The 14,440-nt window shown below is 39.7% G+C and overlaps 1 protein-coding gene across 1 annotated transcript; it reads left to right on the top strand.

Moving 5' to 3' along the window:
• Positions 1 to 613: 613 nt before the first annotated feature.
• Positions 614 to 13,131, top strand: LOC113033389 (uncharacterized). Its single transcript, XM_026187132.2, has 8 exons — positions 614 to 5,944; positions 6,043 to 6,156; positions 6,272 to 6,385; positions 7,623 to 7,781; positions 8,059 to 8,141; positions 10,157 to 10,301; positions 10,417 to 10,599; positions 11,223 to 13,131. Exons 1-8 carry the CDS (start codon positions 694 to 696, stop codon positions 11,372 to 11,374), a joined length of 6,201 nt encoding a protein of 2,066 aa, XP_026042917.2. The 5' UTR covers positions 614 to 693; the 3' UTR covers positions 11,375 to 13,131.
• Positions 13,132 to 14,440: the final 1,309 nt, after the last annotated feature.

The raw sequence follows: 14,440 nt of genomic DNA, 5'->3' as shown, positions 1-14,440 counted from the left end.
ACTCCAATGGATGTAGAACGTTCAAGTGATGACACCACAGATATATTGAATGCAAGCTCTGTTTTCAGTGACGTATCTCCATCTGTATCCAGCACTGTGGAGTCAATACCACTATCACTTGCAGTAACACAACATGTTGATACAGATGAGACTAAAGTACCATCCCTTACCAGTGTTCCAGATGTTGAGGTTGAAAGTGAAAGCAGTCAACCTACCGTAATGGACTCGTTTGCTTCTTTCAGTCCGTCAACAATGAAGTCAGAAACTACATCCTTCCCGATTGCCACAGATGCAGATTTTTCTGGAGACAGCACTACTGTTTTCCCTGAAGTCTCAAGCATCATAACAACAACAGTGCTTTCAAGTGATACTTCAAAAGGTGCTTTTACTTCATCCTCATCTGTCTTCAGTACTCAGAAGCCAATATCAGTGTCATCTGGTACGCAAAAATCTGTCACCACAAGCAAGTTCGATGAATATTCATTAACACCAGAGGAAAGTTCTTTTTTGACATCAACAGAAGAGGGCTCAGGAGATCAGACGCCTGGAATGATCAGAAATCTCACTGCACTTCCCACAGCTTCCGCAAAGTTCACCACGGAGAAGTCAACAGCAACTCCAGCTGATGTTTACTCCAGTGCTCTCTCAGATCAGACAGAAAAGACTTCTGTTTCTCCTTTGACTGATAAGACAATGACCTATTCGGACACAACTCCAATGGATGTAGAACGTTCAAGTGATGACACCACAGCTATATTGAATGCAAGCTCTGTTTTCAGTGACGTATCTCCATCTGTATCCAGCACTGTGGAGTCAATACCACTATCACTTGCAGTAACACAACATGTTGATACAGATGCGATGTCATCTGGAACAGACAAATACTATACCACAACTGCAAGAGATGAAACTAACTCCTTTACTGAAGAGTGGAGCTCGCATGATGAGATAACCCATATACCGGCCTTTGTCAATGCAGTTCCTCCATCTTTTTCATCGCTCAGCACAATGGCCCCAACATCAAGTCCAGTCGCAGAACTTGAGATTCCATTAATTAGTCACCCAGAGAAAACCTTGCTTTACCCCTTAACTGACAACACAGTGTTATCTCCTGAACCCTTTACATTAACTGACCAAACTGTAGACATGTTTACGTTATCTTCTTTCTCAGATACAACTTCAACTGAAACAATAGAGATGGTAACAACAAGGAACACTGTTTCTTTTGATTTCATGACTACAACATCAACATCAGCACCATCAACTACTTTCAGTGACTCTCAAAGAACACACACATCCTTTACAGCAACAGTTGAAAACCTGAAAACTTTGACTCACAGTACAATGATTTCACCTCATGAGTTCATGACCGGGCAGTCTACAGATGCTCCTCTGTTTTCTGCCACTACTCAGTTTGAGTCAGAAACAGGTCATTTTCCCGACCCAGACTTCTCAGGAGATTACACATCAACATACACAGATGAAACAGCACCTGAACAGCCCTCTGTGGAATCAGCAACCCTAGCAGTAACAACATTTAGTCCATCAAACACACCTGTATTCACTGGGGAAGAGCATTCAAGTGATAGAGAATTTACAACTGCCACATCTAGTCCCTATACACTCAAAACATTTCGGCCAATGGCAATACCCAGTATTACCCCAATGATGACCTCTGCCTACAATGACATGGACAACTCTGGCAGCTTCCCTCAAGACTTTGATTTGGAATCAAGTCAAGATGGATCTGGTGAAGGGATATTAATTGAAACTGCTACAAAACCATACAAGGAATTTAAAGTGCAAACAGATGAGACAGAAACAGATGAGACTCGGAGCACATCTGACATGGTCAGTGTTGCATTTTCACCTCAGTCTAGTACACAGGTAACCAAAGAATTTATATCACCAACTCAATCTCCAAGCATGATGAGCCCTGAGATTTACACTTCTGATCAGGGCAGTGGAGTCACCGATCAAGATGAGTGGTCAGGCGATGACTCAAGTGGGTCATCCTCCACAAGAGTACCTGAAAGGGAGAGTTCTGGAGTTTTGGATAGTACAATTTCCTCAGCGGTTATAAATTCAGTGTTTCCAGAAGATAGTGACCCAGGTGGCCATACCACTGACGTGCTTATTACAGTAAAAGACACAGGATTATCAGTTCTACCCACAACCAAACCAAGAATAATAGGAGCAACTCATGAAAGTACATCTGTTACTAGCACAGAGAGTACAGGCCATTCCATTTTCAGCACAGAGAAACCAACAAGCACAGCAAAAAGACTTAATGAAAGTGGAACAGCTGATGTTCCAAAATCTACTGCACCTGCAGCTTCTCTCTACACCACAGAGAAGTCGTACACATCAACAGAATATGCAATCACAAGTAAAAAATCAACACCAAAACCAGATTTTACTTTGACAGAGGTAGAGAGTTCCGGCAACCAAACCACTGTGAAGTTCACCCTAAAGCCTTCAGTGATGGAGACTGCCACATTTTCAGAAACAGCAGGTGAAACCAAGGGTTTTGCTACAGCAACAGCAACCTCTGATAACAGGGTTTTCTCACAGGAAAGTAAAATTACTCCAGCAACAGATCATCCCCTTTCAAGCACTGAGAAAGATGAGGTTGCTGTGGCTGAACACACAACAGAATCCCCCTCTACAGCCCTGCCCTCCCATACAACCGATGCCTTAATATATAATCACACTGTTGTTGATTTCAGCACAGAAAGCTTGAGCAGTGAGCATAAACAAGATGAATTTACATCAACATCTGCCCCAGTTCCCACTGTTATATATCACAGCGTTACAGATCAACAAGTTGAGATTATTACTCCCGACAGGAGCCAAGCCAAGACTCGACTAACTGAACAAACACCGACCATAGTTCTGGATGCATCCAAAACATCAACCAGCACATCTATCATATTCATCGAGGATACACAACAGGAAGATAAACTGTTCTCTGGAGTTACAGATAGTATGAGAGAAGACAGCTACAGTACAGAGCTTATTACCAAAGATGATACAATCACTGATGCAGATACGATGTCTGTGGTTCCCTCTTCTTCATTTTATCCAACTATTCTGACAGAGGAAGCTGGGGGTGTCACAGCAATTACAATAACTCAAAAGCTGGAAGTTACAGAAGAACCAGAGGGTTCAGGGACTGTGGGTGACACATTTTTGAGTCCTACACCAACCTCAGCCAGTGATACATCATCAGCCTCAACATCTTCTGAATACTTGTTCACTTCAGAATCGTCACCTGTGAAAGACGTTTCTTCGGAAGAAACATCAAGTGAAGTAAATGTCACAAGGTTGGCGCAGGTCACACAAGATACTTCCGTGTCCACTCAGTCAAGCTCTGGAGAAATCTATGATGTTACAACAACACACAAAGTTTTCTCATTTGAGACTACCAAACCAATTTCTGATCAATTCCAAGGAGACACTACTGAGATTTCCACTTCCTCATCTTTTTCTTCTCAAATGTTAATGGAAACAGCAGACTCTACCTCTGTCACTTTAGTGACTAGTGAAGATTATGTGGTCACCACAGTTAAAAAAGAAAAATATACGACAGCATCACCCGTAATTCTAACAGCTACAAGTCACGGCATAACTGATAAAACCTTAAGTTCATCCGTTTTCACACAAACCACTAAACCTTCAGTCACTGTCGCACCAGTCTCCACTAAACCTGGAACAATGAAATCCACCAGTAAAACATCTGATGACGACTCTTCAGGTGACTCTGATGACTTTGCACAAGAAAGCTCAGAGAAACCTTCAGCATCATCTTTGGAAAGTTGGATGACTGAAAAAACATCTACACCCTCTTCACTGTTTAGTACTGAGCAAGCCAGGTCTGAGATCATGCCTACTCCCCACACTGGCATCTCTTCTGAGAAAAATGTACCAGCCACAGTGAGCCCAGTGTTGTCTAGTGAGAAGTTAAGCACTGCTATGGTTGTAACTGCCCAGACTGCATTAACAGTCACAACATTGAAAGGGGAAATTTCAAGTAGTTCAGACAGTGACATCCAGAAAACATCTCCTCATGCTATTATAACTTCATCTCATATGGGGACAGGAGCGGAGCCTGTTGGAGTAGAATCTACAACTCCAAAACCTCCAAGTGAAGAAGAAGAAGAAACTATAGCTACTGACACAAGATCTCCTGCAGTGTCAAGCGCTGTAGACGCATCACTAGAGATCTCAGGTGAAGCAACTTATTCATTTTCATTTGAAACAAAAAGGACTCCATCCTCAGGTGTGTCCTCAGTTTCTACCACTGAGACTGAAGGGTTGGTTTTCACTTCAGAAATTACTGACCAGTCACCCAAAATGATAACAGAACCTGCCCTTACCATTCTTGCTTCTACCACTGAGAAGCCAGCTGTAGTATCGACTGAGAGAGACACCTCAACCGATGAAGACAGTTCACGTTATGCCAAGACGCCAGTGAAGAGTGAAGAGAGGTTTATATCAACAGGAACAAGTATTATTATTTCTACAGCAGGTTCAAGTGAAATGGGATTGAGCACCTTTGGGTCTGACTCTGTCACTCCTAGTTTGTCGACCGTTAAGAAGACTATGATTACTAGCACTTTATCCACTCAGCCGGCAAGCTCCCAAACAGATGAGTCAGAATCTTTTGAAGAAACCTCAGGTCAGACATCCCATGAGGTCTTCAGCACTGCAGCCCATGCAACACAGCCCCCTGCTGTGACCAGATCTATTGAGTCATTGAATACATCAACTTCCTTTGAGTCAGAACCAAAGGAGTCACAAAATGCAGCTATAACAAGCACAGCTATCTCAGAGACAACAGTAATGATCACCACAATACCCACTTCAAATGTCCCCTCAACACCATCACAGCCAGATGTTGTCATTCAGTTGGACTCAACTCTTTCTCCTCTACAACCACTGACAACTCCCATGGAATTATTTGAACAAGCCAAGTCAGAAATTACACTTACACACCGCCCCAACCCTGGTCTTTCTCATGATATATCACTGACCACAACTCGCCCTGTATTTGCTAATCATGTCACAAGCCAGACTGCAGTATCAACAGTTGCACCTGCTTTTGTTTCTGAAGACGACCGTGTTTCGGTAGCAGATGGGACAGTTGAACCAGCTGTTGATCAGGTCTCAAGTGGTGCAACGACTCACCTCAGTCTAACTGATCCACAACCAGATTATGAAGCACTAAATCCTTATGTGGTGGCAGCAGATCCCCTGTACAACCAAACACTAGAAAATGATACAGTGTTAATTTCTACACCACCATCTGTTGCTCAAACACCTGACTCAAAGGTAATAGCAGAAGCTATCATGGTTACGGCATCAACCACAATCAGTGGAAAATCAGTCTCTACCCTCCAAGAAAACAGCATGACTACAGCAAGTGTTGTTAAGCTGGGTGATGATGAGTCACCTTCTGTCCCTAATGATAAGGCTGAAAGTGGCTCTGTAAGTTCTGGGATTTCATCCCCCAGCTTTGATGATGTATTTGATGAACTGATGACTACAAAGGCACCAAAGATCATCAGTATAGAACAGGCTCTATCTCCAGATGAAATCAAGAAAGTATTTAAGGTAAATGCTACAGAAGCTTCAAAGAAGGAAGGTGTTGATGTCACGTTTGGGAAAGGTGACATAGGTGTCTCTCCTTACACTGAAATACCAACCAGCACTCAATTCAAGACAGTATCACCAGCCCAGGTGCAAAATCAGCTAGGTACAATTGCATCAACCACACCATCAACCTTTTCTGAGCAAGACCAGAAACAGGGCAGTGACATGACTGCACCACCATCAGTTATTGAAGGAAAACCATCAATAAAAGAGGAGGAAACAACCACACCGCCTAATAGAGGATTTGATCTGGGACACACTGTTGTTGGCGAGACTATGGAGATTTCTGGTAAGTTTCCTTCTAAGTTGGCACTGAAATAGAGCAAAAAAAACGAATACTCCAATAAACTTCTGTTTAATTCGACTTTTATTTTACTTTGCCATCAGGAATTGACTCATGCACAGAGGATGTTTGTCTAAATGGAGGCTCTTGCTTGAGGATTGGCAGCACCTATACCTGTCACTGTGCTCCTGGTTTCAGTGGTCATCAATGTGAAATAGGTAGGACAATTCTTGCAAAGCTCACATGAAGCACTGCTAAAAGAACATAATATTTCTGGGACTACAAGTTGTTTTGCTCATCTGCTCCTATTGATTATGTCTGTTTCTTATGAAGATATTGATGAGTGTGAATCAAACCCTTGCCGCAATGGAGGCACTTGTGTCGATGGCTTGTCTTCTTTCACATGTGTGTGTCTCCCGAGCTATGCTGGGCTGTTTTGTGAAGAGGGTAAGTTTGAAATTAATTTAACAATTTTTCTCTCTAGATTCTTTCTTATTATTATTTTTCCCATTAATAAAACTCATCAGTTATTTCTGGGCTGGTCTCAATTATCCAAATTGAGCTAGTGCTAAGCACATATAAGAGAGAAACAAAATGTTAACATTATAGCCTCTTATATTTGACTATGTATTTAGACATTTAACATATTACTCAGTTGAGTGAACCACAAAAATGTTTAGACACGCCACATTAAATATAATCATACTGTTTGCATGCAGCTGATCGACGTCTCGTCCTCAGGCGTCAGCTGACTAATCAACAACATCTTTATTTCATCACCACAGCTTTTTTTTTACTGTCTCTTTTTGGTGTCTCATTGTAGCTAACATACTTCAAAACCCCTTGAATTCCCAAAGATTTCAGTTTCTTAGTATTTAAAGATATGACCTGTTGTCATCAAGTTGAATCCAGTCAGAGTAAATGCATGCTAGATCTCAAATCACTATATTTCCATCTAAGACAACTTTACTGGACTAGAAAATACAATGAAGTCTCTGAGTTCTTGCTTAAAAAAGTTTATCTGGACAAGGGAGTTCTGGAATATTTAAGAAAAAATTATTTTACTGTTACCAGTTGAACCATATATTTACACCAAGTGTGCTGAAACCAGGGCAATATGTGCCTTGGGTGATGTCTCTTGACCAGTGTCTACACCCTAAATTTTGTTAGTCACTCAACAGTGAATCCCACCCAGATATTTTACTCAGACACAGCTGCTGTCTGACTAAGTTTTGCCAAAAAAAAAAAAAACTTGATGTAGAACTTAAAGAAAGATTATACCTATGTTTTTGTGTATTAGACTTCCAAGGCTGAATTAAGGAGAGGGGACGGATAAACGGACTCTATACTAAAGTGTATACGTTTAGAAATACATGCCATTAACAGAGTAAAGCTTCAGAGTTTGAAATAAATCTGATCTGTTTATGGCTGAACTAATACATTAGTTTATCACATTTCTGATTTATGCAGAATCACATACACCAACACAAGGTCTGATGGATCAGTTTGCTCCTGTGTAAGGCCTAGATTAGATAATGCCATAAATGTTAGTTTGTGAGACTGATACATGGATTGAATTAAGAGCTAAAGTCTATTCCTCAGTTTATTTCATGTCTGTTGATTTGTTGCACATCTCTTTCTGTTTTCTGTATACCTCATTCTCTGTCACTCTGTCTTCTATCAGATACAGAAACATGTGACTACGGCTGGCATAAGTTTCAAGGCCACTGCTACAAGTACTTCCCTCAGAGGAAAAACTGGGACACAGCAGAGAGAGAGTGCCGCATCAACGGGGCTCATCTCACAAGCATCCTGTCCCACGAGGAGCAACAATATGTCAACCGTAAGTTCACGACAGGTGTAAATAATTAACAATACTTTAGATTAATGTGATAAAGATGATACTTAATTTAAAAAAAAACCTAATTAATGGGAAATTTTCTCTCATAAAGCCAACTCAAGAACAAATACGTGTTTGGGTAGAGACTATGCAAGATAAGGGTTCGAGCAATGAAAACATCCACGTTATCTTGGGCTTTCTCTTGCTTTCTCTGACTTACCAGTCCTAAAATGGAAATAGGCCAACTGAGGAATGTAACTGGTTGTGTTTTACTTGGCAGGTTTTGGACAGGACTACCAGTGGATCGGCCTGAATGATAAGATGTATGACAACGACTTCCGCTGGACTGATGGTTGCCCTATGGTAAGACAGGATGCTTTCTTACATATTATCGACTCAACAAACATGGCACCGGAGCAGTGTAAATATGCGCAATGCTGTTGACAGATTTAGTCATTTAGGGAGGGTCTTTCCTTTCTGGGAGTCGCATTGCTGTTCTCATGACGCATTCTCCTCCGCCTCATGTCACTACACCCCGGTGACCGCTGTGGTAATAAATCTGATAGAGAACATGGTGTATTTCATTTTAACTCCTTTTAATGAGTATGAGCTCTGTGTAGAAAAACAAATAGCTTCCACAAAGCAAAAATAAATAAATTAATTAAAAGTTAGAGTTAATATTTGCTATAGTCCTTCTAGCTGCTGTCCACTAAACAGAAAAGAAACTAAATACAATATATAGTGTGCTTAAGATTTGCACACACTGACGTTCTTGCTTCAAAGATGCCCTTCCAGACCCAGAGAAAGGCAGGAAGCATTGAGCCAGCCTGGGGGGGTTAAAAGATAAGCACAGGCCTGGAGGCTGTTTCACTGCTGAAAGAATGAGGGGTGATGAAGGTGTGAGTGACACAGCGGAGAGGGGACTTTGTCAGGCGTAGACAGGTATGTTTCTTCTTTATCCCCCACACTCATGAGCAGGCCCAACCAACAGGCAACCACCCAGGGAAAAAGGCCACCAAAGCAGGCAGACACACAGATGGACAGCACCTGTGCTCAGCTGTAGAATGAGTAAAAAAAAAAAAAAATACACTGGATTGAGGGTGCCCAGGGGGTCTGTGTGGGTGGTCACCTCTAGTGGACTTAAATGTAATAAATAAGACTGATTTTAAATAACTGTGAACTATTTACAACGGCAAAAGAAAAGACCAGTGATTAAATAATTACTATAGAGAATTGAAACACATAGGCTGGAAAATCTTCGGATGTGTGTTTAGGTGTGGGTGATCAAAGTTTGTTTGAATGTTCTGAGGAGGATGCAGACCTGCTGAGGAGTTGATGGGTCAGCCATTTGTTAACCTGAAGCAAGCTGAGCAGGAAGTCAGAGCATGTTTGTTAACCATAATGAGAGAGCAGCGGAGCCTCAAGGCATGATTGGTGGGGTGAGGGGGGTGGGGGTCTGTCACAGCTTTGAAGAAAGCTTTTGAACCTAGAATGTGCTGAAAGACTGCAGGTAGCACCGATGCCAGCTCGAATGCCTCGCAGCACTGCAGCTGTGTGTATGCTGTATTAATGTATGAAGGTACATGTGCTGTTGTGGAATTTTGTTCCTGGAGATGTACAATCGTAACGCTTGACATGTCAGCTAATGATGAAAAGACATCACATACTAATGGTTGTCCGTTATCCCAAAACTCTGTTGTGTGAAAGACACATTAGTTGTTACACGGAATACCAGTCATGCCAAGTATGCGATACTGAATCAGGGGTGTAGACTGCACTGACTATAAAATCCAAGCTACTCTTATTTTTTGTGTAAATAGTAGGTTACTGTGACATTTACAGCAGGATAATGCAGATGGCTCCTCTCTGGACAAAGTTTATGAGCCCATTTTATAAACCTTTCATTTTTGCCCTTTGAGTCTGGTTTGCTCAGAATTGGCCTACATAAAGATACACTTTCTCCCTCTTGTGGACAGTAATTAGAATTGCAATTATGAAAAGGAAAAGGAAAAACAAAAGGATTTTGGCTTCACTTTTTTCTAGCGAGATATGTAGCAGGCACAATATTTGTAGTGATTTGGTAACCTTTACCGTACAAGTGCCTATTGGTATACACATTGCCCTAACAAGCAAAAAATGCTCAGTTCGATCTTGGGAGGAGACACTATTCCCTTTTGGCTTGTGTCAGGAAGGAAATTTGGTATAAAAATCTGCCAAATCAAATATGAAGAGCTACTGCTGCAGTGACCCTTCAACAGGAGTGTCTATAGATAATGTCTGTAAATAGTGTCTATTTTACTAATAAAAAAGCAAAGCTGTTAGGCTTAGAATGTAGTTTAATAACAGTAATGTTTTACTCTTGCCTGCTCTTATTTTAGCAATATGAAAACTGGAGGCCCAACCAGCCTGACAGCTTCTTCTCTGCTGGCGAGGACTGTGTGGTGATGATATGGCATGAGGATGGTCAGTGGAATGATGTTCCTTGCAACTACCACCTCACTTTCACCTGCAAGAAGGGCACAGGTAAAAAACAAACAAACAAAAAATCCACTTTTTAAAAATTTCTTAAGGTAAAAATGAAAACCCATAGTTCATGTAAAATTCCTTATCAAATGCCTTTGTCTCGTCTGGTTTACAGTGGCCTGTAGTCAGCCTCCTGTGGTAGAGAATGCACGTTCCTTTGGGAAGACACGTGAACGGTATGAGATCAACTCGCTGGTGAGGTACCAGTGCCGTATAGGCTTTATTCAGAGACATGTCCCAACTATCCGTTGTCGTGGGAATGGACGATGGGATATCCCGAAAATCAGCTGCATGAACCGTAAGTGCACACTGTTGCTCTCAATAGATAGACATTACTCTGATATGTATGGAGTGCCAAAAGTGCCAAAACTGAAAAAAAAAAATATAACATTTAGTATGTTATTTATTCATTTAACATTTTTATGCTTGCATTTATTTATAAGTTGTTACTTTTTTGCATTTTGTCCCAGCCCTGAATATTTATCATATTTTCTTAATACATTGGCATTTAACTGCCCTCAGATGCCTATTAGGAGCAACCCTTATTTCTGAAGTGCATGGTTTTTGAATTTTCAAAATTTGTCATTAAATGTTTTCTTGTTGTCCAACGTTATCTTTATGGGTGAAAGAGTTAATGCTTAATTAATTCATAATTTGCTTTAAAACAGCTGTGGTTATGTTCTAAATAAATACTTTTCGTTTCGAGTTTTCATTGGCTAAAATATATTTTCCTGATCAGCCAACAACAAAATTTGACCTTCATTGTAATATTGAAGCACAGAGAACAACATATATTTTTGTGCATTTAATAAGATATAAACCTATTTACTGAGTTTGCTACTCAGCATTAATCCAATGTGTAAGATTTTGACAAATAATTATAGTTTGAGAGCTAAAATGGGATTTTTTCCCCCCCAACAGCCTCAAGCTATCAGAGGACCTTTATCAGAAGGCATCAGCACAATAGTCTCTACAGCATCCACAACTTCAATAACTGGCAAGATGAGTCCTTCCACTTTCGTCATCAGCTCCGACCAGGAAGGAGACACAAAATAGAACATAAGTGGAAATAACACGGCACACCTGAGACGAGAGCACGTGCCAGATGCTTGTTTGAAAAGAACAAAAAAAAAAAAAAAAGCACATGAGAAAACTTATCAAAGAAAAAAAACAACAACCTGCAGTTTTTGTCAATGGAATCTTACAAAGTGCCTTTTATAGACATGTAGATACAAGACCTTTTCTTATCAAGGGGCACTATTTTATAATAATGCCAATGTGGATTAAAAAAAGTTTCAGCTGGCTACTGGAAAAGCAAAAACTACTCTTATCATACTTAAAAAAAACACTAAAATCACCCTTTTTCATGATGGTTGTCTAGTCAATTTTAAAATCAACTGGGCTATTTAAAATCTATGCAAGTGTTCATTTTCTAATAGAAAGAAAGAGATTATACTGCTCATGTAAACATTAATATTGTGCTGTTTTAATTTGGGCTTCCTTTTTATTGCGCTTGCAAAGAACTCATATCGCATGAGTTAAACATTATGTTGCATACAAAGAGCTATAAACTTTCTTACATACAGATCTTTTCCCAGAATTTATAGCTCATTCTATAAAGGGGCAAATTATACCCTGACATGGTTTGACAGGTTTCCTGTATAGTAGTTATTCACATTCTAGATTAAAATATCACAAGTCTGGGGAAAGTTTTTCACTGATTGCTTGGTTATCAGCTTCTTTGTGATGGCAGCTTTTAGTATCAAATTATCACCTTTCATTCTCTCCTGCTGTCATCAGATATATGTCAGACTAAATGTTTATAAATAGATTTCTATAGATAGATTTTAAAAAATGTAACTGACATTTTCTTTTGTAGGAGACAGTTCAATATGAAAGATTGCTCTCTAAGTCCTATCGACAAAGCCTTTATCAACAGATGGAAATTGATGACTATCGTCTACTTCAAAAGGAAAGTGTAGCTCAAGAAGCCTCTATTTTCTGCTCAAATATGTTCATTGCATAGCCTTTAATTAGTCACAACAGCATGTTTACAATAACTTATATAACTAATGCTGTGCATAATCACACACCAAAGACTCTTGCTGTCATCTGTTGTGGGGTAGCTTATATGTAAGTCTTTTTTTTTTCTCTTTTGGTATGATTTCTAAAAAAATTGTTTCTGTTATTGTGGTCAATTAAGATCAGTCATTGAGAGAATGTATTTTGTGAATCACTCAGAAAGACTTGAACGTAACAGCTGTTTAGGCAGAGATGCGTATAATTTATTTTCAAGCTGCTCTTGATTGCTTTACTTGTTTTACTGATGAAATATGATTCTGTCACTTGGGCCTCACGGGGATTCTTTTTAAATGTTTTTATTGTTTGTTCACCAGGACGCCGGCAACATTTGCATGCTAACAATCTAAAAGTAATTACTCAGCAATATGATCCATTTACATGCCTTCTTCTTTTTCTTTCTTCTTCTTTGTTTTTGTTTTTTTTTTCAACTTTAATGGCAACAGTGGACCAAAGAACTCAGAGACACACATCAGCAATAATCTGCATCGATTTTGTTCTGTAACATTAACAGACGTGAATTTTTTTTTAAGGAGAAATGTTGTTTTGTTGTCTGAGTATTTGTCTGTGTTTTAGCCTTGATGTGCACATAATATGATTTTATATTTATAAGTGTTTCTTTTTTTAAAGATTACTTTACAATGTGAATGGTTGGTACGTTTGTGAATTTAAAAAAAAACTGTTTTTTAGCTGTTGTTTTTCCTGCTTTAAATCACCAATGAAATAAAATAAAGATTATTTACTTACAAAATTAAATTTGTTGACCAGATTTTTTGCAGATCTTATTCAGATCTAATTAGTCCAGAGTTTGTCCTTCTTGTAATGTTTTGATAGTGTAGCAGTCTTATTACACTTTTCTTTATTATGATTAGAGTTTTTATTATATAGGAAATGTGCTGCAAAATTGCAGAAGCCAGGTAATGAAGTTGAACAAATTTTAAAACATGGGTCTTCTTGCACTAAAGCTAATTTAGGATGCAGTGTGCACTACAGTGATTTCCCCAGCAGGTAGTGCTATCAGCCTTACTCATGAACCAAAGATTTTTTCTGCTATCACGTTTCATTTTTTTTAGCACCCACACAACTCATGGACACTAAGCATATAATGATGAATTTAAACTTCATGTGAATCGCACTGTGTGGAAAATCATACCAGTATCCAATTTTTCAAAGTATTGCGGTGTCTTAAACATACATCACACACTTGTAGAAAAACCTATCAGACATGCTCTGCAAGCCCGTTGGTAGACAGTTGGTACATCCAGGGGAGAAGATAGGAAGTGGCAATGTGAATGTGAATTGTAGCAAACTAAAACTGGATTAGGGAAAAGTGATGCCATGCAGAAAAGGCTGATGCTTCAGTACTGTGAACCTGCATAAGGATACCCCACTGCTTTTCTCTTTTCTTTTTAGTGAATAGCATGAGTAAAAGTGGTCTTCTTGAAAAACATCTTGAGTCTACATGCTGGTGCATAAAGGATCCACATGAATTCCCTGTGTGGAAAATCAGAAGCTTTTTGACTACATTACCTTTCACTACTACTCCCACAGTGCCTGTTTATGCAGCAGTCACTTGGAGTTCACATTGTTGCTTACTAATAACACAAAGCACCATTACCTGAGTAACAACATCAGGTTGGTCATTGTAATCTGTGTGCAAGCTAAGCTGCGTTTTTCTCTGTGAGTGCCAACTCTGTCGTTAGAGGAGACGTGACTTGTGATTAATGGCTGCTCCTGGATGAAATCCTGCCTCACGAAGTGCAGATGTCTCAAAAACCCCTAGGCCTGAGTTTCACTGGGATTTAACAGAAGTTCTAGATTTATTTTGGAAATGAAATGCTCCCAAGCTCTTACTGACTTCTTCAGCTTAGCAGGCACCTTAGAATAAAGTGTACCATTCACTTAATGCCATGATGTTTGGGTTTTTTTTATTTTCCATACATGCATATCTGTAATTCTGTCAAGCATCTGGAATGTAGCTAGACTAGTGCACTGCACTGGACTGCTTGAAGTCAACAGACTGCTCATTGATTTGACTGTCTGCCTAAACACACAGAGGC

Source organism: Astatotilapia calliptera, chromosome 12, assembly GCF_964374335.1.
Source record: "Astatotilapia calliptera chromosome 12, fAstCal68.1, whole genome shotgun sequence".
Taxonomy (NCBI): Eukaryota; Metazoa; Chordata; class Actinopteri; order Cichliformes; family Cichlidae; genus Astatotilapia; species Astatotilapia calliptera.
Note: the sequence above shows the minus strand (reverse complement) of the source record. Positions and strands in the feature narration are given on the sequence as shown.

Coding starts and splice junctions, on each gene's coding strand:
- LOC113033389 (XM_026187132.2), top strand. CDS start 694: ATGACCTATTCGGACACAACTCCAATGGATGTAGAACGTTCAAGTGAT. Junction 8,142..10,156: donor GGACTGATGGTTGCCCTATG/GTAAGACAGGAT, acceptor CTCTTATTTTAG/CAATATGAAAACTGGAGGCC. Junction 10,600..11,222: donor GAAAATCAGCTGCATGAACC/GTAAGTGCACAC, acceptor CCCCCCCAACAG/CCTCAAGCTATCAGAGGACC.